Source organism: Aythya ferina (assembly GCF_964211825.1).
Source record: "Aythya ferina genome assembly, chromosome: 19".
Taxonomy (NCBI): Eukaryota; Metazoa; Chordata; class Aves; order Anseriformes; family Anatidae; genus Aythya; species Aythya ferina.
This window is the reverse complement of record NC_140309.1, coordinates 1,819,235-1,843,025: the sequence shown is the minus strand read 5'-3', so window position 1 is coordinate 1,843,025 and position 23,791 is coordinate 1,819,235. Positions and strand designations below refer to the sequence as shown.

Here is a 23,791-nt window from a genome sequence, read left to right as displayed (position 1 = left end):
GGCATGAAATTCACGGAGAAACCACAGGCTGTGAGCTGGCAAATGTGGTGCCAGATGAAGAGAAGAGGGAGGTGGAGAAAAGGGAAATGCTCCCTGCGGCAACCCGGGGAGCCCATCGCGAGGCCCATGACTGTGAGTGTGCACATGGTGATGGGGCTCTGCCTTGGCATGAGATCAGGTCCCAAGCAGGGGAGCCTCCTGCTCTGCCTTCTTCATCCCACCTTCCCCCAAGCCCAGGTTGGTGCTTGTGTTTGCCCCACATGTCTGGGAGAAGTCAGTGTTTGTAGAGGTGGACTTCAAGGTGGACTTACCAGGCAAGCACCCCCTTTCTTGGCTGATGCTGGTGTGTACTGGGAGGTCCTAAGCTCCATGCTGGGAGCACAGCTTTGAGGGTTTTGTGTCTCTCAAAGATTGCCCAGGGCTACAGCCTCCCCAGGGTGCCAGCTATCCTTGCTACCTGCACAGGCAGTGGTGCTTGGAGCATGCACACTGCCCACGCTGCCCCTCACATGTGTCCCAGCCCACCATAGGACCCCCAACTGGACCTGGTCCCAAGCCATTCAAGGGGCTGAGCACCTTTGTGATCAGGACTTGGGTTCTTAAAAAGGACATTGGGTTGACATCTTCCTGGCCCTGTGGGAGGCTGCTGAGATGAGCTTGTTGGGGTTTGCTGTCATCTTGGTGAATCTAAGTGCAAACCTGCTTCTCAAGAGCTATCGCATATCCTGTCTTGGTCAGTATAGCCCTCGTGAGGATGCTGGTTTGTTCAGACTTACCCCACCTTACACAAAGGCTATTTTAGTATTTCCTAAACCTGCTGCTTCCTCTTTTTTTCAGTATTTCTGAGGCAAAGGTGCCGTGACATCAGCTCTGTTACGCTTTGGAAATTCCGAATACTTGCCTTGAAATCTGCTGCCACCCCTATAAAAAGCAAGGAGCATCCAAACCATCTTGCACCAGACGAAGGAGAAACCTGATCTGATCCTGCTTCTGCCTTGCAGCTCGCCTCCGTCCATAATGAACATCTTTAGTGCAGCCCTCTCCATCCTCCTGGTTGCTGGCCTCTTTTCTCAGGCTTTTTCTGGTCCAAGTGAGTACAACTCTCTGCTCTCCTGGGGTGGGATGTTGGCATTCATGATTTTTGCTCTGAAGGCAATAATTTTGAAGAAGAGATGGAAAAAGTTTCAAAGATTAAAAACCTGTGTGAATGGCTTTTCATGCTTTGAATTGGTTTTCCTTTCCAGCATCCTTTTAACTTAGGGAGGTAATTACGAATTTTACATCGCAAGGATTAAAGGTTTCAGGTTTCACAACTCTGCTTCTGTTACCAGGCTTTAGGAGTGATCCTAGAGTGACCGAGGGGATGTTTATCATTGGTAGTGAGGGAGAGAGCCTTTAGCAAGACACTCTAGCAGTGACTTTCATTAAGCACTGTCATTTTTTGCTGACTTTATGGTTAATTTGGATAAGAAGAGGGCTCCACAGCTGAGTAAGGGAATGGTTGCTCATGGTAGACTCATGCTGTCCTTCCTGATCTCTTCCAGTTGGAGCTGACACAACCATCTGCTGCTTCAGCTATACCTCACAGAAGCTGCCCCAGAGTCATGTGAAGGATTATTTCTACACCAGCAGCAAATGCCCACAGCCAGCAGTTGTGTAAGTACTGGCTCCTGCTCTGAGCTCTTTGGGAAAGGCTCCACCAGTCTTTGGGCTCTGCTCCAAAGTTTCCTGCCATCCACTGGGACTAAGAGCATGGTGGTGTGAGGAACCATGCATGAAGTCAGGGGGCAGCCACCACAGGCCCCACATGCTGTATGTGAGCACTCATCCTCCTCAGCTGACAAATAGGGCCATCCTGGTGCTGGGAACAAGGTGTGGGAAGGATATTCCTGCATAGCCAGCAGGACCTCCCTGTGGCCATGAGCCCAAGGCACATAACGTGCCACTTGTGAGACTTGTACCTGATGTAGACTAGGGGTCTGAGGCCAGCAGATGCTTGCCCCAGAAATGCCAGATGCCCATACACTGCTTCCAGGCTCACCTCCAGACTGGACAGGGACAGGAATGTCTGAGCATGGGGGCTTCTCCCAGGGGACCTAGAGCTCTCCTTGATGCATGGGTTTAGCTGGCTCCCCTGGAGCTTGTGGTTTATGGGAGGGTAAATGATCCCCTTGGGAGCCAGCACTGATCACAGGACAGGTCAGTAGGTGTCCAGAAAGCGACCCAAGGCCCTGGCTGCCACTTCGGCATGTCCCTTCTACCTCCAGAACTATAACACCTCTCTGCCTGGCTTGACAGGTTCATCACCAGGAGGACTCGGCAGGTCTGTGCTAAACCTGATGCCAGGTGGGTGAAGGAATATGTGAACTTCCTGGAGCTGCACTGAGCACTGGGAGCTGAGGGGAACCTGCCAGGAGAGTCCTGCAAGACCATCCAGCAAAGTCATGGCATGGACAAGAAATCCTGCTTGTTCTGAGCACCGAGGCCAACAGACGCCTCAGGGGCCTTGAATTTCCTTTCGTCTTGCAAGGGCGTTGTTTATCTTTTACAATTTAGCCACCCCTACTGGGCAGCTATGATGCTGGGGACCTACCTCCTGGCCTTGCAGACATGGCCTGGCATAGCCTGCTGTGTGAGCTGTGACTAAACTCCATCCACTCCTTGCGCCTCTGCTGCTAGAATGGGAGGGGAATCTTATCTTAGGAGCTATTTGTGGGAAGTGGTCTGTCAAAACTACGTGTAAGTGCTGTCATGTAAATGCAGTCTGACTACCAAGCCAGCTGGCTGAACCCTGCAGTACAGCAGATGCTGTGAATGAGATTCAATGAATGAAATCCTTCCTTAATGGAAGATATGGTACACTGGATATTTATGGGATGCTGGTTGTGGAACCATGTTGTTCAGCCTTATTCTCAAAATGCTGTGTCTTGCTGGTACCAAAGAATAAAGATTTTCTCTCGCTCTCTTCACTCTGTGTCATCTCTTGCCCAGCCCCAGAGGAAGGCAGAAAGCACTTGGTCCTGGGAGTGCTGGAGTGTGACGGGACCTTTCTGCTACACAGCCCAGCACCTGCCTACCCCAGAGCTGGTGCTTGGAAGGTACTTGTCTAGGAGGACTCCACCACAACCACCTTGGGAGAGGCAGGAGACTGGCCATGACTTCCCACCTGGAAATACCTCATCCTTCTTTTTCCTAAGTCTTCCCTCCTGCATTGCCTCCCTAGTCTCCAGCACCCAGCACTGCCCAGGGCTGCATCCTCCCAGCCCCTGCTCTGCTGTGAGCCAGTCCTTGCCCCCATCACGAGTGACCAACGCCAGGAGCTGGTAGAGCTGGTCCCGCAGGATCTGATGCTCTGCTCTGGCCCTATCTTCTTAGTGTTTTACCACAGGCACCCATTATCTGCTGCAGATCTGTCTGCAGCTGGTTTGCAAAGGAAACCTGAATTTGGTTTTAAAAAGCACACTGAGTAAAAACAAGAAAAACACTTTGTCAAGCTATGGTTTGCATTTAAAGCTTGCTGATGTCTTTGTGGGTGGAAAGCGAAACTGCTGGGTCTGACCTCCTGCCACTGAAGCTCTGTGCAGGGGGGAGAGGACCTTCGCTATGTGCCCTGGGCTGCTTCCATCAAAGCTGCCTGAAGCAAAAAAGAGCTTTTGTAAGCTGACCTGACCTTGTGCAGGCAGTTTGTGCATGTCCATGTTCACCTCCCAGGCCATTGTTTACAAGGAAATGAGCTCCTCTTCACTCACTGGGACTTATTTCTCAGCCCTCCCCTCATTGCCATAATTTTCTTCCATAGTTTGGAGCAAGCAAACCAGTGTGAGATGATACAGTTTCTGTTAAATACCCCAAGCCCACTGGTGCTACAGTGGTCTGCAGGTGTTTGTGTTGTCTCCTGTCCTCCCCTTGCCCATCACCACCTTTCCACAGGTCTCCCTGATTAATGACCACACTTTCCTATGAAGTTCTTTATTAGCTGCCTCAAAGTCTCAATTTCTGGCAGAATCTGAGCACAGAGCTCTAACCCACTGCTCCCAGGGCTCTCTACAGACCGAAGCTGTGTTCCCTGCAGCCTGGGGCAGGAAACAGATGCAGAAGCTTCGCCAAGCTAAAGTGCACAGTGGACACTGTCATTGCCCAGAGGATGGTGGAGGTGGTTTCAGTGAAGAAGGGGCTGCCCGGCTCAGCACGAGGCCTTGCAGCCCTGCTGTGCTTTCATCTGACTGGCTGAGCTGGCAGCATGTTCTTACAGTGAGAGCAGGCAACAGGGAGCCCGGAGACATCTGTGTATGTGTCCATGTCAAAATATCACAACCCAAAATGATCCCGTCCTTGAATCCTGGCAGGTCTCCTGCCTGTGTAGTGTCCACATGCTGAGAGGGTCCTGTCCCCGGGGGACCCAGCTGTGGAGGGATTCCAGATCCTTGGTGATGGGATACAAGGAAACAACTTCAGGCAGAACAGAGTGGCTCTCCCTAGGGATGGGGAAGAAAAGTGTAGGGGGTGGAGTTGGGTGCAGGGCACCCCATGGGACAGGAACCATCAAGGAGGCACAGATGAAAGAGGCAGAGAGCTGGGAGGTTGAGGACAGAAGCAGAGGAGGGAGAGAGAGGTTGCAGTAGAGGAAGGGATGCGAGCGCCCAGGCCTGGGATGGGAAGAGCCCTGTCTGGTCAGTGGTGTTCCCAGGCATAAGAGCAGGGTCCCCAGGGGTGCTGCCTCCAACCCACCTTGTCAGAAGCCTGTGGAATGTACAGAGACCTGTCAGCAGGAGATGGGGGACAATGAAATCCACATGGGTGTCAGGTCTGGTGCTCACAGCAGCCTTTTGGCTGGGGCCCTGCACATCCAGGGTTCTGCAGGGCTTCGGGGTCCTAAAGGATGTGAGGTTGTGCTCCCTTTGCCCTGTCTGGCAAACACCATGAGTGAGAAGAGGGGGCCATGGTGTTCATGACACTGAAACTACTTTGCAAGAGGAGGAAAAGAAGCTGGGGCTGAGATGCCATGCTGATTCATGTGTCCCCAAAAACTTCACAAATGCCCTCACCCAGCAGTGGTGGAGCAGCTCAGACCATTTTTTTCCTGGTGGTGAAGATGTGGAGAGGACCAGGAAGCCTTTGTGGTGAGGAAGGGATGCACCACTGCAGAGCTGCACTGTGGTGCCACAGCAAGGCTGGGAACTGTCTTTTGTGTGACCGCTGACCACTGTGCAGGCAGCCAGCCAAGGGGAGGTGCTGAGAAACCAGAGAAGGTCCCATGAAAGACTCCTGGATCTGCCTCCACTTGCTGCAGGCTTTGGCAGGCAGGAAGGAGGACGACAGACTGCAGGCCTGAGTGGTTGCTGCAGAGTAGTTGGTGTCTGCTGGGGCAGGCATCATGTGGACATAGATCTCTGCACACCACACACATCACCCAGGGGCTCCTCCTCAGTCAGGCTGGGATGGTTTTGTGGTGGTTTATGTAGCTGAATTCCACCACAACCTCTCTATTTCTCTTCCCCTCCTTGAAGGAAAAAGGGGAGAAAATATGACTGAAAGGGCGCCACGGTTGAGATAAGGACATGGAGATTTATTGACAAACAGTTATTGTCATGGGCAAAACAAACTCAGCATAGGAAGATTTATGTAATTTATGGCCTATCACTACTGGATTACAACAGTGAGAAACTAAAAACAAATTTAAAAAAACCTTCCTCCCCACCCACCCTCTTCTCTGACCTCTCCTGAGTGGCACAGGGAAATGGGGAATGGGATCTGCAGTCAGTCCCTGACGCTTCATCTCTGCCACTCCTTCATGGTCACTCTCTGCCCCTGCTCCATGCAGGGTCCCTCCCACAGGCCACCGTCCTTCCTGAACTAAGCCTGCGGGGGCTGCCCACAGGCAGCAGTTCCTCAATAACTGCTCCCACATGGCTCTGTACCACGGGGTCCAACCCCCATGAGCAAACTGCTCCAGCACGGGTCCCCCACAGGCAGCAGCTCACCACAGGCCCCTGCTCCTGCGTGGGCTCCTCTCCACGGGCTGCAGCTCCAGCCTGAGGCCTGCTCCTGCTGGGGGTCTCCATGGGCCACAGCCTCCTCTAGGCTACATCCACCTGCTCCACTGGGAGGCTCCTCCATGGCCTGCAGCATGGAGATCTGCTCCATGTGGGACCCATGGGCTGCAGGGGGACAGCCTGCTCCACCAGGTGCCTCTCCACAAGCCGCAGGGGAACTTGTGATGCATACCTGGAGTACCTCCTGCCTCCTGCTGCACTCACCTTGGGGGTTGCAGGGCTGGTTCTCACTCATCTCTCTCCCAGTTGTTGTTGCACAGCAATTTTCTGTTTTGTTTTGTTTTGTTTTCCCACCTTTCTTAAATCTGCTCTCACAGAGGTGCAAACATCACTTCTTGGCTCAACTCTGGCTATCAGTGGGTCCTTTTTGGAACCAGCTGGAGCTGGCTCTGTTCTGACATGAGGTCTCTTCTCACAGAGGCCAACCCTGCAGACCCCTGCTACCAAAACCTTGCCACATAAAACCAAGACAGATTTCCCAGAATAACATCCCATCCTTCTACAGGGCTTGTCCCTTCACCAGTACAGGCAGGTCTTTCTCAGCCACCTCCCTGCAGCTGGAAAATCTCTCTCCTTGCCAGTGCAGAGTGATGGCCAGTCCCAGATAACACCCAACAAACCCAACTCTTGGTCCCAAGATAGAGAAAGACTTGTGGGGTCAAGTCAAAAGCTTCCTGAATGGGCCCAGGGCTGGCTGCTGGCACCAGCTGGTAGTGTATGAAGGCTCCTTCTCACATTTCCTGGAAAGCTTCTGCAAAGCAAGCACGAAGCAGTGCACAGCTGTGACAGGGCTGTCTGAAAGAGATTTGGAGTGTAGGACTGAATCCCTACAACCAGAAGGAGACACATCAGGGATGCTGACCCTGCCATCCCACACACATGGAGAGTGAGAGCACCTAACCCTAACCATTCCCACCCCAGAGACCTTGGGACTTTCTCCCCACTGGGCAAGGATGGGCAAACAGGACACAGGCTTCCTGCACCACCAGTGAAGATATGCTGAAGTCTGTAGTGGGAAGGGGCAGTAGTTCCAACAGCTTCAGCCCCCCTTGCCCTATCTGGCTCTGTGGGCAGTCCCCAGTCAAGGAAAGCTCCAGCTGGACTTCCTGAAAGGCCTTGCCATTGCTTGCCTGTGACTGGACTCCCCAGGAACTTCTTGTGCTCTCCCAGAGTCCTCAGGCATAATAAGGAAAATCAACCATGTACTACCAGCAGAGAACAAGCGCTCCTGCTGGGCCATGTTCCAGGCCAAAGATTCAGAGCATCCCATGCCTGTTTGTCAGGCCTTACAGGTCACAATGATGAGACCTTCTTCCTCCAGGAGAACAAAAACAACCCAAAGACAGAAGTGGGTTCACCTTGGGAGTAGAGGGCAGCAATAAGGAGAGCAACCAGAGAGACCTTTACTTTCCCAACTAGAGCTAAGCAGACATACAGATCATTTCTGTGCTCATCACTGATCCAACCAGTCCTTGCTTTCCATAGGGAAGCACCAGTGATGGGTGCTATAAAAATGGGTTTAGGAGAAAGGTTTCCTGAGTGATGTGGAGCTGCCACTCAGGAGCTGCCACACAGACAGCATTACATAGCTTAGAAAGACAAAATTCAAAGACACTGAGTGGTGAGGTCAGATCCAAAACAACAGCTAACACAGAAGAGCTGCAGGGGGAGGCTGTGACAGGATATGCCTCCCTTAATACTTCAGCAAAGTTGTCCAGAAGTAACCACAACTCCACTCCTCATGGTGAGGACAGCTAAGAGAGGTAGGAGGCAAGAAGTGCCTCCTTACACTCTTTACCCCCTGAGGGCTGATGAAGCGGATAGCTGCAGAATCGGGTTAGGAAGAATGGCCATAGGGAGAGAATGCTGCCTGTGGGGTTGCTCACCACCTATCCCAGGGCTTTTCCCAGATTCACAGGCAGTAAGGGAAGAGCTAAATAGGGTTCAAGCTCCCCAAATGACCAGAGAGGACCAAGATACCAGGTTTAGCCTCCAGTAGTGCCCAAGGTTTGATGCTTTGCCCATGGGACTACAAAGGTCTTTTGACACTCTGGGTGCCTTCTGGGCATTACTGAGCACAGGCAGGGAAAGAGAAGCCTGTGCACGTTCAGCAGCCTCAATATGCCAGTCTCCTTAGTTTCTGTCCACCTCACTAAACACACAAGAAGCCTTGTAGCAAGCAAGAAAGAGCTGGGAAAAATCTGGTGTTGTCCCAAGCCTCAGGAGAGGACCATTGCAGGCAGCTGATGCATCGCCCCGCAGCCCTGCCCTGCCCTGCCTAGAGCTAGCGGCAGACAAGAGGCTGGGGGCAGGCTGCTCCCCTGCACCCAGGTGTACCCCATTGTTCTGAGCCTCCCCCCCACCATATCTCACACTCGTACTGGCTCACTGGAAGCCAGGGCTGGGGTGTCAGTGAGCAGGGCTGGCACGACTGCTGCTCCGGGAGCTCCAGCAAGGAAACCGAAAGCAGAGAGTCTGAGGGAAATTCCCACAGAAGCCTGGGCTTCCAGCCAGGGACTGTCCGGAAAAGATCCAGCTGCAGAGCCAAGCTCCTCCTGCCTCTCCCGACTGTCGGGTCTGGAGCATAACCTCCCACCCCCCCAGGCTCCCTGCATCAGTGCTCTGTCCCCTCACAGAAAAGAGGATCTGGGAGTATTTGGGGAACAAAGCTAAAGGCATGTTGGCCGTCGGGTGGGGTAAGATTTTTGCAGTCATGCTGACCCCCCCTGGTCCCTGCTTTAAGCTGCTCCTGTCTGCTAGAACCCTGCTGAGGAGAGAGAGAGAAAGGAGGGGGAAGCTGCTCATCCTCCCAGCTCAGCAGGCAGAAACAGGATTGCAGAAGACCCCTCCACATGGTCCCCATCACCAGCGCCATCTCCTGGGACACAGAACAACGCTCATGGCCAGGGACAGGGCTGGGTCTGCCCATGCTGCCCCTTGGGTCCCCCATGAGCCTTCCTGCCTGAGGTTCAGCAGGGAAAACACAACACTAGAGGGAAATCACAAGACAGCTGAGAGGTGCTTTCCCAGTCTCAGGGCAGCCAAGTCTGACCTATAAGCAGCAGGGAAAAAAATGAAACAATAAGAGACTTTTTGCATTAGGAAGAAGAAATACTGACTGAACAGAGCAGACAATGTGCTGAGCATGACACAGGAAACTGCGCCCAGCACTACACTTTCTCCATTGGGACCTGCACTATTGCAAAGCCTTGTCCTGGGAACAACAGCTGGGATAAAGCAGGTTTGCTGGTGGTTTTTTTTTCACCCCAGCAGCACAACTGAACTGTGTTTTTGTTTACTGGTGGGAATGTGAGGAGCAACTCCATTGGGATGCTCAGAGAGCCAGGGTGCCTGCTGTCTTCTGCTGCCAGCCAGAAGGACCCAGATATATGCTGGGGCTGGTGGCAGAGCTGCAGTGGTGTCCTGGAGGAGCAGGAATATGGGACAAGTGATGTTGCAGGGCTGCTGACAATATGGGTGTGGTGCCTGAAGGCTCCATTATGGGAACTGCGTCACCTTCACTGGCACAAAGCTCCAGAAGAGCACGCTTGTGGGCAGGGAGTGCACGCTTGTGGGCACATGGGTGGCTCACGTGTCCTCTGTGCCTGTCAGCTTCGCGCACAACCCCAAAGCCATGACAGCCTTCCCCAGTCGTGCCCTCTGAAGTGTGCCCAGCCACTGCCTTGTCACACAGACAGTGCCCATCTGGGGACCAAGGCACCTGAGGTGTGTGTGGGGCACCTTCTTGTGTGTGCGAGGCTATGTGTGTGCACTGGCGTGTCTGATTTTGTAGAGGATGTGGGAGGCAGAGGTATACGTGGTGGGGGAACAGAGTCAGAGGATATTTATATGTCTGTCATATGGAAACAGCATGGTTTTACCTCAAACCATTTCCCATTATCACATGTCATCTAGAGTGTGTCAATGGGCTCAGTGGTGAGGTCTTGTCTCTGTGCTGGTGAAAGGGAAATAAAGGGGCGAAAAATAAAAACGCTTTATCCAAATCCATGTTTTATCCAAATTCTTTATTCTCCAGAATCATAATTTCACACAAGTAAGCCAGGGCCACTCGTTGTCCTATGCTGAGACTCTGAGCTGCCCTCCTGTAAATACCCTCCCTGCCACCCTCCTATAAATAGCATTATGATCCACCGATGAAAATACCATCTATCTCATATGATCATTTCTTAAATAAATTAAAATAATAAAAGAACAATAGAGGCGCAGTCCCATGGGCCTTTCTGGGCCACAGGCAGAGGTGTCAGGCTGACTGATGACGTTTCAGACTGGTCTGTGCAAGCTGAGTGCAAGCAGCAACACCCCAACATGGGGTGTCTCATGGTGCCCTTCCCACAGTCCCTGGGAGCTGCATGCAGACGGTGTGGTATCGTGCAGCTCCTGCCATCCCAAAGCCCTGCTCTGTCACAGGGGCTCTGGATGACAAGACTCATGACAGCAGCTGTGCTTCCTATCTGGCTTTGCTCAGTTCCGCTTCATGTTCTGCAGGTATCTTTGCACCCAGGTGTCACTTGGATTGGCACAGACTTCGCGCCCTTTCTTTGTGATGAACCTGTGGAACAGGGATGAGACACGTGAGGTCTCTGCTCAGACCAAGATCCCAGGTTTGGGGTATTGCAGGAGGTTCTCCCTTGTGTCCCAAGCTTGTGCCATGGCTGACAGTGATTTTCCCCCATTCCCATCTGCTTTTTCACACTACAGGAATATCCCTGGGAGTGCCCACAAAAGATTTGTTGGCAGTCCCTGCAGGAGCATCCCCCGCAGGTCCCTGCACATGAGCACGCACGTGCCAAAATGGCTGTGCCTGCGCTGCACCCAGGCGTCAGCCTTGATACCTACACGAGGGCTGGCAGGGAGCAGCTGGTGCTGGTGACGTAGTAATGCAGGATGAGCTTCTTTGGGAGCTTGTGGGATGTGTAAGAGAAGCAGCAGGTTGGGTGGTCAGGTCCAACTGGAAGAGACAGGGAGAGACAGCATGAGCATGTGCTGAGCTGTGCACCAGGAGCAGCCAGCCCAGAAGTGCAGGAAGCTAGGCAGGTAGGAGGGAGTGAGGAACCAGGGAATAATTAAGGCTGAAAGGGACATGGGAGATTGTCTGGTCCAATGTCAACGACCATTGCTAGGGAAGGCAAGTATAGGAGAGATTCCCACTCAGTTTTTGGGCAGTGATTGGGAACCCTAAACTATAACCAGGAATAAGTATCCCAGGTCCAGGATGGCTGGACAGATGGCTAGTTAGGTGGAGGGGCGGACGGATGGAGGGAGGGATGATTTTCCAGTTCAGGGAAATTGTAATTGATTGCAGTGCAGAGTGGAGAGTGGCTGAAAAATTCCCAGCTATCTACCAGGGGATCTCAGTGGAGAAATAATAATGAAGGCTCAGCTCCATTCTTCCTTCACAAATAAGAAAGCAGGACTCACCTGGGGCAGAGGACATTTGGGAGCAAGAGGCTGCAATGAGGAGAAGAGCGAGAACAACTGAAGAGACCTTCATCTTCCCGTCAGACAAGGACAGTCGGAGCAGGACCAGGAGCTCTGGCAGATGCAACACAGACTGCATCAGCTGGATTCAGTTCCCTTTTAATAGGGAGTCCTGGAGGCAGCAGAGAAGCCCAAGTGGAAATTCCAGAATTATGATAGAGGATGTCACGAAAGTGAAATAGCCAAAAAATAATAAGGCAGAAGGAATGGGATATAGTTCACATTGGAGCCAAGAATGTTGAGCTTTGACTCAGCATTCATTTTCGTTTTTATCAAATCAAAAGGAAACTGAAGCGTGCCAAGTAGCTTGGCCACAAAGAAGGTATCTATTCATCCAAATTACAGGAGGGATTTTCCCTGTGAGTCTGTACAAAAAAAAAAAAAAAAAAACATTTACTTAAGATTATGCAAGTCTGGAAAAAAAAAAAAAAAGGCACGCTCGTGCTGTTTTTATGCCGGGTGTTTGCTAAACTGCAGTGCAAGGAGCTGAGGGGTGGCTGCACTGCAGACTCTGTGCTGTCTGAATCGCTCAACCCCTACCAGTTCCACCATGCCGGGTTTAGCAGGGACCAGCCAGGAGCTGGGGCTGGAGGCACCCCTGGAGGTCACCCGGCCCAGCCCCTGCTCGCAGCAGGGTCAGCTGGAAGCCCTGCATGGGCTGTCCGTGTTCAGCTGGTCTTTGAAGACCTCCAAGGAGAGGAACACCCCAGACTCTCTGGACAACCTGTTGCAGTGTTCAGTAATAAAGTTTTACCTGAGTTTTAAATAGAATTCCTTGTGTTTTGGTGTGTGCATTGCTTCTTGTCCTGTCATAGACACTGAGAAGAGTCTGATTTCAGCTGCTTCTTTTCCCATCCATGCATGGATAAGGCCCCCCTGCGAGTCCCAGGTCTCACAGCCTCTCTTCCCATGACAGGTGCCCCAGCCGCTAAATCATCTCTGTGGCCTTCACCGGACTCTCCAGTATGACCGTACCTCTCTTTCACTGGGGAGCCCAGAGCTGGACGCAGGACTCCAGCGGTGTCTCATCAGTAGGGGGGGAGAATCTCCTTGCTGGCAGCACTCAGGCAGCCCAGGATGCTGCTGGCTTTCTTTGCCACAAGGACACACTGCTGGCTCACGTCCAGTTCGGTGCCCATCAGGACCCCTAAGTCCTTCCCTCCCAGGCTGCTTTCAAGCCAATCAGCTCCGAGCATGCCCTGGTGCACGGGGCTATTCTTCCCCGGGGGAAGGGGTTTGCGTGTCCATTTGCTGAACTTGATGAGGTTCTTGTCCTCTCATCTCTCCAGCCTCTCCAGGTCCTTCTGGCTGAGAGCACAACCCACTGGCATCTTAGCCAGCTCTTGCAGTTTGTGCTGTCTGCAGGCTTGCAGAGGGTGCACTCTGTCCCACTATCCAGGTAATTAAGATATTAAACAGGACCGGCCCCAGTACTGACACCTGGAGTGTCCCAGTGGTGACGCTAGCTGGACTTTGTGCCATGGATCACAATCTTGTGAGCCCGGATATTCAGCCAGCTGTCAGCCCACATTAATGCCCAATATCATCGCCCTCATCGGTTTGTCTATGAGGATTCTATGGGAGCCAGTTGAAAGCCTTGTTAAAGTCAACGTAAATAACATCCCTGCTCTGCCAGGAGGATTATGGAAGAGGAGTTTTGCCAACCTGAGATGTTTTCCAGTCTGAACTGCTCCTCTGGCTCCAAGATGGATTGTTCTGGCTGAAAAGGTGAGAAACAGGTAGCAGAAAACCTGCCTGGCATGGGAGACACTCTCCAGCCCCGCAGGTGCCCAGCACTGGAGCTGTAACAGGGCAGTGCCACAGTGCAGCACGGGGCAGCTGGGCACAGCTGCAGCTCTGTAGGGGAACGGGCGAGCCTGTAATATCTGACCTCCTGCCCCAGCCTGGGGGTGCATGGGTGGGAGCCTCCTCCACGGCAAAGAGGAGACTTGGGGCTGTGTGTGGGCCCCTGGGCCTGGATCTTCATCCCCAGGAGTGCAAACCTCTGCTTGTCTCTCCTGGAGCTGCAAACGGGAGCAGTGGAGTCACTGATTTAACTCTGTTCTCCATCAGGAACAGGTATGAGATGCTTAGAGAGAAGGCTGACGGCTCCTGGCACAGGTGATGGTCTGCTCCACCACACCCTGACCCCTCCAGGGAGGATCCCTGTCACACTCCTGCTTCCTGCTTGCTCTTCCCCTGCAGTGCGATTCAGGATACTGGTGCTGTCAGATGCAGCGGGCTGCAGCTCACCTTGCAGCTGGGCAGATGCATCATCACAGAAGCTCACAACCACTTTTGTTGGTTCCAAAGCCTCTGTAGGATTTGACACAGGCATCAGGAAAGTGGAGTTTTGCTAGATTCAGAGCAAGGCCTGGCAGGACAGGCGGGGCTCTGCTTTCCATGGCTTAGCAGAGAAGTTCTGGACAGAGGTGCATGGCAGAACAAGAAGTGGCTCCAGCTTTCAGATGAATTGCTGTAGAGTAAAACTAAATCCTGGCTTTTTGCCACGGAAATAAAGTGTGCAGAAACCAACAGTGGGAGCTATCTGTTCCCCTCTTCTTGCAGCTCATAGGGTAGCATGTACACTGGGAAATGACAAATACTCGCTGCTGGTTCTGCAATTCTTGCTGCATTTCCATGACAGAGAGACTGCAGCTACAGAAAGGCAGTTTTGTGGCTAACACCAGCCAGAAAGAGCTTTGCTCATGGGAACTTTGCACTTTCTTCTCCCCAGCGTCCCCCACCTGCAGTGAACGAGCCCAAGAGCTAGAGGCTCGCACTGTGCCGTCTTGCTCAGCGCCCATAGCACCCGGGGCAGTGAGGAGGTGTGATGGAAACGTTCCACATCAGGAAGCTCTGCCCTCCATCCAGAAGCTCTGAGATGCTCAGTGGAATGAAAGGAGCTGTTGTTCACTGCTACTGAATTTGACAAGGCTGGGCGGAAGAGGAGGGTCTGGAAGGAGCTGCTGCAGCCACAGTTGTTTGCTTGTGTCATTGGCCCAGACTGATAAGCACTTACAAAAATGCCCTTTTTGAGCCGTGATGCCTTCTGCCAGGGTGGGCACCTCTCCAGCCACGCCTGCGTGGCACTGACCCCTGCTGCAGGTCTCCACCTTTGAGCTTCCAGCTGCAACCACAGCCACACGCTCCTGCCTGGCTGTTCCTGGAGCAAGATGACCCTGTTGGCCTCTGAGGCCTGCGTCTGTTTCCAGCTTTCTGTTTCTCTGCACTGTTTTCTGTCTGTCTGTTAAATCCTAGAGCCCTCTGCTGTCAGAAAGCTCCTGCAGTTTAAGTAGTTATAATTCAATCTCTCTCAAGCTTGCTTCCCTTGTTATTCCTGGCATGGAGCTGCCTTTTATAGCTTTGGCCTCACCCAGCCTTGGGCATGAGGTTTGTTTGAGTAGCAAAAGAAAGCTAAAATTATTCAAAAAAGAAGATTATAGAGAAGGATGCTATAGTGGCTGCCAAGACTTCTTCCACTGGGATAGCGGTCCCAGGGGCCCTGGGACTCCCTCCAGTCCCCCCAGATCCTGCCCTTGCCAAGAGGTACCAGACGCAAAGCATGTGCCCCAAGGGGAAGGGACCCTGAGTGCTTCGCTTGAGGTGATGCTGAGGTCTCCCGGACTGGAGAAAGCCACATCTGCTGCACCATAGCACAGCTCACCTGCAGGCACTGCAACATCCCCAACCCAGCTCTGCAGCACAGTCAGATGCAGTACACAAAGGGATATTAGCCTGTCCACAGCTAAGCCACTGCTCGATGTTCACTCCTGTTGTCCATAAGCCTACAAGTGGCTGTGAGCTCCAGCGTGCAGGGTGCTGTGTTTGGGGGATGCTGGGGGTCTCGCCCTGGGCAGAGGGCAGTGTCCGGGACTCTGTGCACAGCTGGGGCTAAAGGAGACCCCTCAGCACCTGTTCCCAAACTGTCCCTGGCCCAGGAGACCACAGGGGGAGGCTGCAAAGCTGCATGCAGCGTTCCCCAACACCAACCCCTGCCCTGTGTCTGCCAGCACCAGACAGTGCTCATGGCTCTTTTGAAGGGCGCAAACCCATCCAGGGGCGCAAGAGGCTCACATGGGAACTGTGCTTCAGAGAGGTGCTGCAGAGTACCCCAACCTGCAAGCAGTCTCCATGCATGGGAAGTGGTTTGCAGCCTTGCAGAGAGCCCAAACCAAAATAAATGTTGAGGCTAATAAACATCCGAGCATCACTGTTGGACTCTGTGTGTGGCCTCGCCCCTTGCTGTGAGAGCAGGGGCTCACACCTCCCACAGGGTTTTGCTGCCCCCAGCTCTGGGGGGCCAGTGCCAGACATACCCCTGCCACATGCTGCTAGGAGGGTGGTCAAGGTGGTGCTTGTGAGCATGGGGTCCTCAGGAGGCAGGGCACAATCGAAAGGCTCCTGAGCCAGGTCATGGTGCTCAGCCATCCTCAGAGCTCCCAAAACCCTCCCCAGCTTCCTGGAGAGCTGGGCATCAGCACAGCTTACAGAGAAGATGATCAATATATGGCTTTCATCTCCTCTCTGCTTGATGATGTCATACACACAAAGCCTAGTGGGTTCACTTACAAATTGGCTTTATTTTTCACCCTAGCAGAGCTCTGAATTTTCAGCCTGGTCTTCTTTGCTTTTCCTGGGGCACTCACCAAAGATCTGACTGATATGGCCCATCCTTCTGGACAAAGGACACAGACCAGGCAGAGACACGTTGTCATTTCCATGCATTCGTGGGGTTTGAGGGCCACCGAGGGGATGCTGAGGGGTGGGGGTGGGGGCGAGCCCCCACCACTCCAGCCAGGAGTACCCTGACAGCTGCAAACACTGCCCTAGGGCTCCAAAATCACTGAAACTCACTTTTCCCTGTTTCTTTCATTGGCTTTCATGACATGGATGGGGAGGGGGCATGGATGGGGGATGGAGAGTTGTGTTGTTGTGTGTGTTTTTTTTTTTTTTTTTTTTTTTTTTTATTATTATACTTTTATTTGGTTTGAAATACCCTACATTTAATCCTCTTTTGTTTGTTTTATTTCAAAACAAAGGCCAGGAAAAATGTGAGGCACACATAGGAAAGCAATATTTTTCTCCAAAGCATTTTCTCAGAAAATATCCTTGCTGGAAGAAGGTTCAGCCTTTGATGAGATACCATCTCTTATCAACACTAACAGCTTGCTGTACCCTGCTTCTCAATGGCCGTCACTGTCCAGGATTCCTTGCATGACACGGTTTCAAGGAAACACGAAGCCGCTCTCTTGTGCAATGCAGCCACACTCGCCCATGCTGTGTGGCCTGGATGGCTGCACTGCCCTCACCCCAGTGCAGCTGAGGCACTGGTTCCCAGTCACTCCCACACGCACAGGTTCCCCCTGGAGCCAGTTCCAGGACATAACATCATCTTGAAAGTTCCATTGTTTCTCCAGAAATGTCAAGAGTAGGGAGGAAAAGAATTTCTGGTTCCTTCAGGGACGTTTTCAGCACCCATGCTCTGAGCAGGGCAAGACAAAGACTGCTGCAGGTTGTGCTGGAGGCAGTTACTGAACTTAGGCCATTTTTAACACTTCCTTTTCCAAGTGGATCCTGCCAGCTCAGCATTTAAAACTGCTATAAATAGCAAGTTACATCATCCAGTCTCACCATTTTTTGCAGTGTTCCCCTTTCATAAGGCAGATCTAGAATTTCTCTATTTCTGCCTCTGACCAAACTTATTTGGGGCATTTGCTTTATTTAGCATTTTCTTCTGGGATTTCCGTTGGCCTGCAGACAAGCTCTAACATAACCTTCCAGGCAAATCAGTGCAACATCAGACAGACTGCTTCAACCAGCCTTCCTTCTGACTCCAAACATTGCCTGCCCGTGGGGGGGGGAGAAGGGCAGACCATGTGCTGTGTCACAGGCCCTGAAACCAGCTGGAGCCAGAGTGGGGAAATGTTTATTTTCCTGCACAGCATCTTTTGCATGAACCTAATTTCCCTTAAGGAGCTCCAGCCTACTTTGGCCACTCTTCCATGGCCATCTGCCCATTCCAGAGCACCTCCCAGACAAACGTCCTTCATCCCAGACACCCAGCCCCACAGCTACCCTCTTTCCAAAACGGAAAGGTGAGAAGAAGTTACTTTCTCATTTCATCATGATAGGGCTGCAGGGGTATGGGTAAGCACACCGTTTTAGACACATTACCACATCTCAGGGCATTGACTACAGCCTCCCACTTCCACCCAGCCTGGGAAGAGCTGGCAGAGTCAGGGCTTTTGTCAGATTTCTAGGGAAAAAACAGACTCATAGGAAGCAAACACTCCGATTTTGAGGTTATTTTATTGGCTTTCGGTAGTGGAAAAGTTCCAGCACTTGCCTGGCCCCTGTAACACACATTATCTAGGCTAATCTGATCCTAAACTGACCCAACTAAACTGAAAAGGTGTTTTCTTTCTTTGTTTGTTGTTGGGTGGTTTTCTTGTTTGTTTGTTTGTTTTAATTTAAAAATTGTCCCTGAAAATTCAAAACATTTTTGTATCTGCTTGCCAACAGAGGTACAAATGCATGGAGAATTTCAGCTACCTGAAACTGAAAAAATATCTCACTGAAAGCATTCAAATAACCGATGCGTACTTACAAATAATTCTTCTATTCTAATGAAACCTGCTTTTATCAGAACATCTCTGCACCATAAATGGCATTTTGCCTGCCTGCCCTACCCACGTCATCTGTCTTGGGAGCAGGACAGGACCAGATGGCTGTAGGTGGCAAATCTCAAGACATGACCTATGAATGCCTGAAGGTACAATCACAGGGAATAGCTCAGAGGCAAACCACGCTCTTACGTATCTACAAGTTACATTCCCCAAGCAACCAGACAGAAGAGCCAAGAAAGCTGAGGCTGGCTCAGAGCTGACTTCTGGTCCAGCTGGCTTCTGGCTGAATGTCAGCTTCCCTCCCCCTTCCTGGCCAGGCGCCCCAAGGCTCTCCCAGGACTTTGAGGGCTCAGCACATGAACAAGCAGGGGGGGCTGTGCTGGTGGGGGAGCCTGCAAGGTGCTTCACCACCCTGGCCAGATGGCAAAAAGAAGGCTAGGGAGGGGACCAGCTTGGCATGGTGTTGCCAGGGAAGAGCTGATGCTCCATTTGGCAAGTGCCACATTTGCTCCATCTGCCTTCCATGCAGAAAAAGCGCTGCAGCCATGCCAGGGCAAGGGGCAGGCATCCCACCACCGTGGCTCTCTGCAGGCTCTGGAGACCACCTGGAGGGTGGGTCACCTCTGGGACCTCTCCCACTAAGGCCTTGGACCACATTGTCTCCCAGAAACCCCAGTCTGCTTGGAGGTCAAGCCCCCTTCACAGGGCTGCACTGCCTCCCTTCCCACCAACTGCAGACGGTGGAAGGACTGTGCACACCATGCGACATTGGAGTGAGGGTTGGAAAACACTGGGTTATCTACAGAACTCATCCAAGTCGACAGCCTAAAAGTTGCCTTTTACAGAAACATGGTGAGTCAGACCCCAGCACTGCGGCAGGGGTTGTTTGGTTGGCTTGCTCTACTTTTTGTCATATTCTTTCAACAGACCTTGAGGAAGCATCTGTTGAAACATCACTGAGTAGATGAAAATAATGAAATGGAGACATTTCCCTGAAATGCAGCTACCTTGCTGTTGAGAAGAGGCCAAATTCTCTTTTCCTGACTGACATCCCAGTTTATGCTTGTGCCTTCACCCCCATCTTGAGAGTTCCTGGTCTTTAGAACTGGTGACTTCTTCCTCACCCAGCTCCTGGAGCTCCTTCTGCTTCATCTGCAGGGTCACAGTCAACATCTCCATACTTTTCTGGATCTCTGCATCTCCAGGCCCATCAACAATAGGCCTCACCTCACCTATCAGTAGCCAAAGAAACATAAGTGTCTAACCTAAATTGGTCATTTAAGGTCTTCTTGTAGGACCCGGAGTGAGGCAGGCCCCTCCAGGAGATAACACCCCATCTCAGCTCCCTTAAAACTGAGGAAAAAACTCAAGCACTTCAGCTTCTGGAACTCTTTTTTCCACCCTTATGCTCACCACTACCTGCGCTGGTGCCTGCAGTGCTGTCACAGCAGCAGGGCAGCTACTGAGTCCCCTCAGACAATATGAAGAGGGAGCCCACAGGTGACAGCCCCTATCTTGTGCTGCTGTAGGAGGGAAACAGTTCAGGGTAGAAGAGATCTCTCTCCCTGTTGTTTCTAAGATGGCCTCATCCCATCTATACTCTTCGTCCCATTTGTGCAGTGCAGAGGCAGGATGCATGCTTGCCTCTAAGTTGCTGTTACAGGTTGGGTAATACAGGCCTGTTGACAAATGCAGGAACCTCCACAGGGGAACTTCTTACTAAGGGACATGCATGAAAGAAACAGAAATAGATATTGTGATAGTTTCATATCCTGTGTCACTGGGGAGGCACTGAATCAAGTGGACAGCTTCACGTTTCCGGGGCTGGGGCTACCACTTCGTTCCATCACGAGACTGTGCTGCGAGCCGCTTCTCTGGGGGAAATTCCACCACACCTACGCAAGCAACTGCCCAGACCTGCTTGCCCTATAAATTGGAGGGTATCTGAATGTCTCAGCACCAAAGAGAAAAGAAGCTTTCAAGCTCACTTGCCTGCTTCAGCTCCAGCCACAACTTCTGCGTTGACATGAAGGTCTCTGTGGTTGCCCTGGCTGTTCTCATCGCTGCCTTCTGCTACCAGACCTCTGCTGCACCAAGTAAGTCTGGACTCTATGAATCTCTCTAAATGGGGACAGGGTCCTTTCTGCCAGCCCTTCCACCTCCTCATGTCAGATCTCCTTCTAGCGGGTGCTCAATGGGTGCTATTCAGCCGTGGGCAGGCACAGCGCAAAGCACAACACGTGTGTGGTGTCAGCAACAGCTCAGGGTGAACCTAAATGAGAAAGAATTTAAGGAAGAAGGAAAAAGACCTTGCTTTTTGTATTCCCCCTCCACGTCCTCCCAGACCCATGGGGACTCCAGTCCCAGCTCCCTGCCCCTGTTCGCCTGTCACTTGCAACTGCTCACACCTGTCTTTCCTTCACAGTTGGCTCTGACCCACCAACCTCCTGCTGTTTCACCTACGTCCAACGGGAGCTGCCCCGTAGCTTTGTGACCGACTACTATGAGACCAACAGCCTGTGCTCCCAGCCAGGTGTCGTGTAAGTGTTCTCCTCCAGGACTGGGGGTTCTCCCTTTGGGATGAGGATTCCTCCACATTTTGGACCTGCAATGAGAAAGACTCATTTTCAGGGGGGACAGGAAGGATGTGGAGCCAAGAGATGCATGGGGATGCTCCATGGGCTCAGTGTATTTGGGGCTTACACTGGTCCTGCTCCAGGGTTTTGCAGGCTGGTGGCTGCCAACATGGTCAGCACCAGGTGGTGCTGCCCAAATCCTACTGACCCTCAGGAGAGGCTGGGTGTGGAACAGGGATGGTGGGGTCTCCCCCACATGGAGCTCTCACATGGAAAACTCATCTCGCTGCTCCCCACAGGTTCATCACAAGGAAGGGACGTGAAGTCTGTGCCAACCCTGAACATGACTGGGTCAAGAAGTACGTGACTGAGCTGGAACTGAACTGAAGCTTTGGAACAGGATGCACTGTGCCAGGACAAGCAAGCCATGGACTCCATCAGAATTGTTCCGTGTCATTTAGAACTAGCTGAGAAACTGAAAATGTCCCAGAACCTGACTTCAGTGTGCTTTATTTTATTTATGTATTTAATTTTTATAAGGAAAGGGAGGAGGTAAAATAACAAGAAAATTATTTAATATATTTATATATTTTTAAATTAAGAATCTTGCTTATAGGTCTTTATATAGATTATATTTTCTGTATGTAATTAATTGGATTTTTTATGCAATATTTAAGTCAAATGTTTAGAAATAAATATTTTTGTAAGAAATTTCTGTTTTTGTTTCTATTACAGTTTTTGCGATGACCATAGCTGAAATAATAATTGTGGTAACAAATTTATTTCCTCTTCTAAAGTGGCAACACCCATCCCCCCCCCCCCCCCCCCCACCTCCAGAGGGCACAGGATGTCCCTCTCCGGGCATCCTGTGCCAGTGTTTCGTCACCCTCAAGGACATGAGGACACTTTGGCCACTGAGTAGCAGCCAGCCCCATACCTGCATGCCGGAGCCTGGTAGCTTCACCCAAGAACTGAGGTTGGCACAAAGCTGGGCACCCACAGCTGCCCTCACTCCAGGGACCAGCAGGAACAGGGGACAGGAGCTCCTGTCTAGGGGCATGGAGACCCACAACGGGGGCATCACACAATTGGCTTGACCCCCAACAGTCCCCTGTGGACACAGCTCCACCTGGTCCTGTTGCAGTGGGAGCAGTCCCACAGCTGTGGGGTGTCTTGTCAAAGGACACACCGCACAAGGTCAGCCACGAGCACCACCCAGCCCACACACGGTTTGAGCCCGTTGCAAACCACACCAAGCACTGATGTCCTTATCAGCCTGGGTCATGTTGGAGCCACCCACAGCTGACACCTACCCCGGGTACCTCAGCTAACCCCTCACCACCGTTCTGGGAACCCGCAGGGAGTCCTGGATTGCTCACGTCTTTCTTGATCTTACAGCCACTCACGCGTGACAGCTCAGAAGAGCCCTCGCTGAGCGTGCGAGGAACGCTGTGCTCCCGTTAATCCACACCCACGGGCACAGAGGTGTGAGCCAAGCCCACGCCAGCAAGGCAAAGGCAGTTGTCAGCATGCAGCAAGTTAGAGGCAGCCCCCAGGGCCCACAAGCAGCACCGGGCGCATGGAGGAAGTATTCCAGGCCCTCTTCAGGGCCACCATGTCTGGCAGAAGAGGAGGTGGCATACCAGAGGGCACTGAGCTGGTTTGGAGACAGGGGAGGATGTGGCCCCATGGGAGGGGACTCATGTGGGTCACGGGTCTGTCTGGACTCAAACAGACTGAGACAAGAACAATAGCCTCAGCTGTTTCAGAGTTTGTGAACTGCCAAAGGAGAGACTCATCCTGAAAGCAGTGTGGCATTTACTGCATGTTTTGTGTAACATGTAGTTCAGGTCTTTAGAGTCAATGCTTTTTGTGTTCTGTTGTGGAGCAGGCTTTTAATACATTTTGGAATGCAACAGAGTATCATGTCTTCCAGTAGTATTGAACCATATTATTTAAAGGAAAGTCTAATTTTTTTTAAAAATAAATATTTTTTATGAAAGCCATGTGAAAGCCTAAATGTGAACCAAATGAAAGGTATCATAAAAATAACAACATTACTATAATATCTCTACACGTTTGTTTTTTACATCACCCCACTGTGGACACAGGCATTTTGAGGGAGCTGCACATCAGATCCCAGCACTGCACAGCAGGAGGAGCTGTGCTGTGCTAATTGAGGCACCATTGACTGCACTGGTGGTTCATGGCCTGATGCTTTTCCATCTCTGCTATTTAGGTTCACGAGCACTGGCTCCATGCTGTCCCCACCACCCCAGGGAAGGGGGCCCTGGTTCACGACGGGTGGGGAGACTCCGTCTTCCACCCAAAGCTGCAAGCCTCCCCCATGGCAGCACCGGGACAGGGGTGGAGGAAGGGAGGCAGTGGCCCAAGCCAGTGAGGACAAGGGCAAGCACAGGAGTAGGCATGGGTGCAGGGTTTGGAGGCAAAGGCACAACCCAAACTCAGAATCACCCGAGCTGCTGTGGCCACTTACATTGCCATACCTGGAGTTTTGCTAGAGAATGTTGCTCCTGAACTCAAGTGTTGGCAGGAGGCTCTTCACAGATAGCGAGAGGAGGACAAAAGGGAATATCAAAGCCCTCGGCGTTAGAAAACCCACCTTGGAACATCCTGGCTGATCCCAATAAGCTGAGATACTGGAAAGAAAAGACTAAAATTTCTGCAGGTATTATCTGGGCTTATTAACTGTAAATTTTAAGCCAGATGACTCACAACTTTTAAACATTAGGGAAGTAATGGTGGATGGTTTTGCATGCTGCAATATAACACTTTCCTTAAGTAACGATATATCCCTGACAGCCTGGGCTGAATACACAGAAGTATTTAGTAAGATGATGAAATGTAATACTAGAAATGGTGTCTGACTATCACACTGTCAGCCATGGCCAACAGAAAGCAGAAATGGCAATTAGGACCTGAAAGAACATTTCTGCTCTGTTCTTAGAAAGAAGCAGACGAGCACTCACATTCTGATGATGAAACAATTTCCAGTATACTAGAAGAGAAAGAA

General features: G+C 51.7%; 3 protein-coding genes across 6 annotated transcripts; 2 read left to right on the top strand and 1 right to left on the bottom strand.

Annotated features, from left to right (window-relative positions):
• Nucleotides 1-736: 736 nt before the first annotated feature.
• On the top strand, nucleotides 737-2,969 carry LOC311421160 (C-C motif chemokine 5-like). Its single transcript, XM_084492751.1, has 3 exons — nucleotides 737-1,090; nucleotides 1,545-1,656; nucleotides 2,299-2,969. Exons 1-3 carry the CDS (start codon nucleotides 1,018-1,020, stop codon nucleotides 2,384-2,386), a joined length of 273 nt encoding a protein of 90 aa, XP_084348877.1. The 5' UTR covers nucleotides 737-1,017; the 3' UTR covers nucleotides 2,387-2,969.
• Nucleotides 2,970-10,059: 7,090 nt separating this feature from the next.
• LOC311421226 (C-C motif chemokine 4-like) lies at nucleotides 10,060-12,663 on the bottom strand. Of its 4 annotated transcripts, none has more exons than XM_084492896.1 (4): nucleotides 12,528-12,663; nucleotides 11,493-11,917; nucleotides 10,911-11,022; nucleotides 10,060-10,623 (listed from the first exon to the last, which is right to left on the bottom strand). In XM_084492896.1, the coding sequence occupies exons 2-4, from the start codon at nucleotides 11,629-11,631 to the stop codon at nucleotides 10,536-10,538; spliced, it is 339 nt and encodes a 112-aa protein (XP_084349022.1). In that variant the 5' UTR covers nucleotides 11,632-11,917; nucleotides 12,528-12,663; the 3' UTR covers nucleotides 10,060-10,535. The 4 variants fall into 4 exon arrangements, with proteins under 4 accessions (XP_084349022.1, XP_084349021.1, XP_084349023.1 ...); XM_084492895.1 differs by having other exon boundaries at nucleotides 11,493-11,664; nucleotides 12,307-12,659; XM_084492897.1 differs by having other exon boundaries at nucleotides 11,493-11,664; nucleotides 12,528-12,645.
• A 7,342-nt stretch (nucleotides 12,664-20,005) lies between these two features.
• LOC311421158 (C-C motif chemokine 4 homolog) lies at nucleotides 20,006-21,254 on the top strand. The gene is made up of 3 exons (XM_084492749.1): nucleotides 20,006-20,277; nucleotides 20,607-20,721; nucleotides 21,057-21,254. Exons 1-3 carry the CDS (start codon nucleotides 20,130-20,132, stop codon nucleotides 21,142-21,144), a joined length of 351 nt encoding a protein of 116 aa, XP_084348875.1. The 5' UTR covers nucleotides 20,006-20,129; the 3' UTR covers nucleotides 21,145-21,254.
• Nucleotides 21,255-23,791: the final 2,537 nt, after the last annotated feature.

Excerpts from the sequence above, each read along its gene's own strand:
- LOC311421160 (XM_084492751.1), top strand. The coding sequence starts at position 1,018 with ATGAACATCTTTAGTGCAGCCCTCTCCATCCTCCTGGTTGCTGGCCTC. Across the intron at positions 1,091-1,544 it reads TCAGGCTTTTTCTGGTCCAA|TTGGAGCTGACACAACCATC; the intron begins GTGAGTACAACT and ends GATCTCTTCCAG. Across the intron at positions 1,657-2,298 it reads TGCCCACAGCCAGCAGTTGT|GTTCATCACCAGGAGGACTC; the intron begins GTAAGTACTGGC and ends CTGGCTTGACAG.
- LOC311421226 (XM_084492896.1), bottom strand. The coding sequence starts at position 11,631 with ATGCAGTCTGTGTTGCATCTGCCAGAGCTCCTGGTCCTGCTCCGACTG. Across the intron at positions 11,023-11,492 it reads CCAAATGTCCTCTGCCCCAG|TTGGACCTGACCACCCAACC; the intron begins GTGAGTCCTGCT and ends TGTCTCTTCCAG. Across the intron at positions 10,624-10,910 it reads TGCTCCCTGCCAGCCCTCGT|GTTCATCACAAAGAAAGGGC; the intron begins GTAGGTATCAAG and ends CCTGTTCCACAG.
- LOC311421158 (XM_084492749.1), top strand. The coding sequence starts at position 20,130 with ATGTCTCAGCACCAAAGAGAAAAGAAGCTTTCAAGCTCACTTGCCTGC. Across the intron at positions 20,278-20,606 it reads CCAGACCTCTGCTGCACCAA|TTGGCTCTGACCCACCAACC; the intron begins GTAAGTCTGGAC and ends TTTCCTTCACAG. Across the intron at positions 20,722-21,056 it reads TGCTCCCAGCCAGGTGTCGT|GTTCATCACAAGGAAGGGAC; the intron begins GTAAGTGTTCTC and ends TGCTCCCCACAG.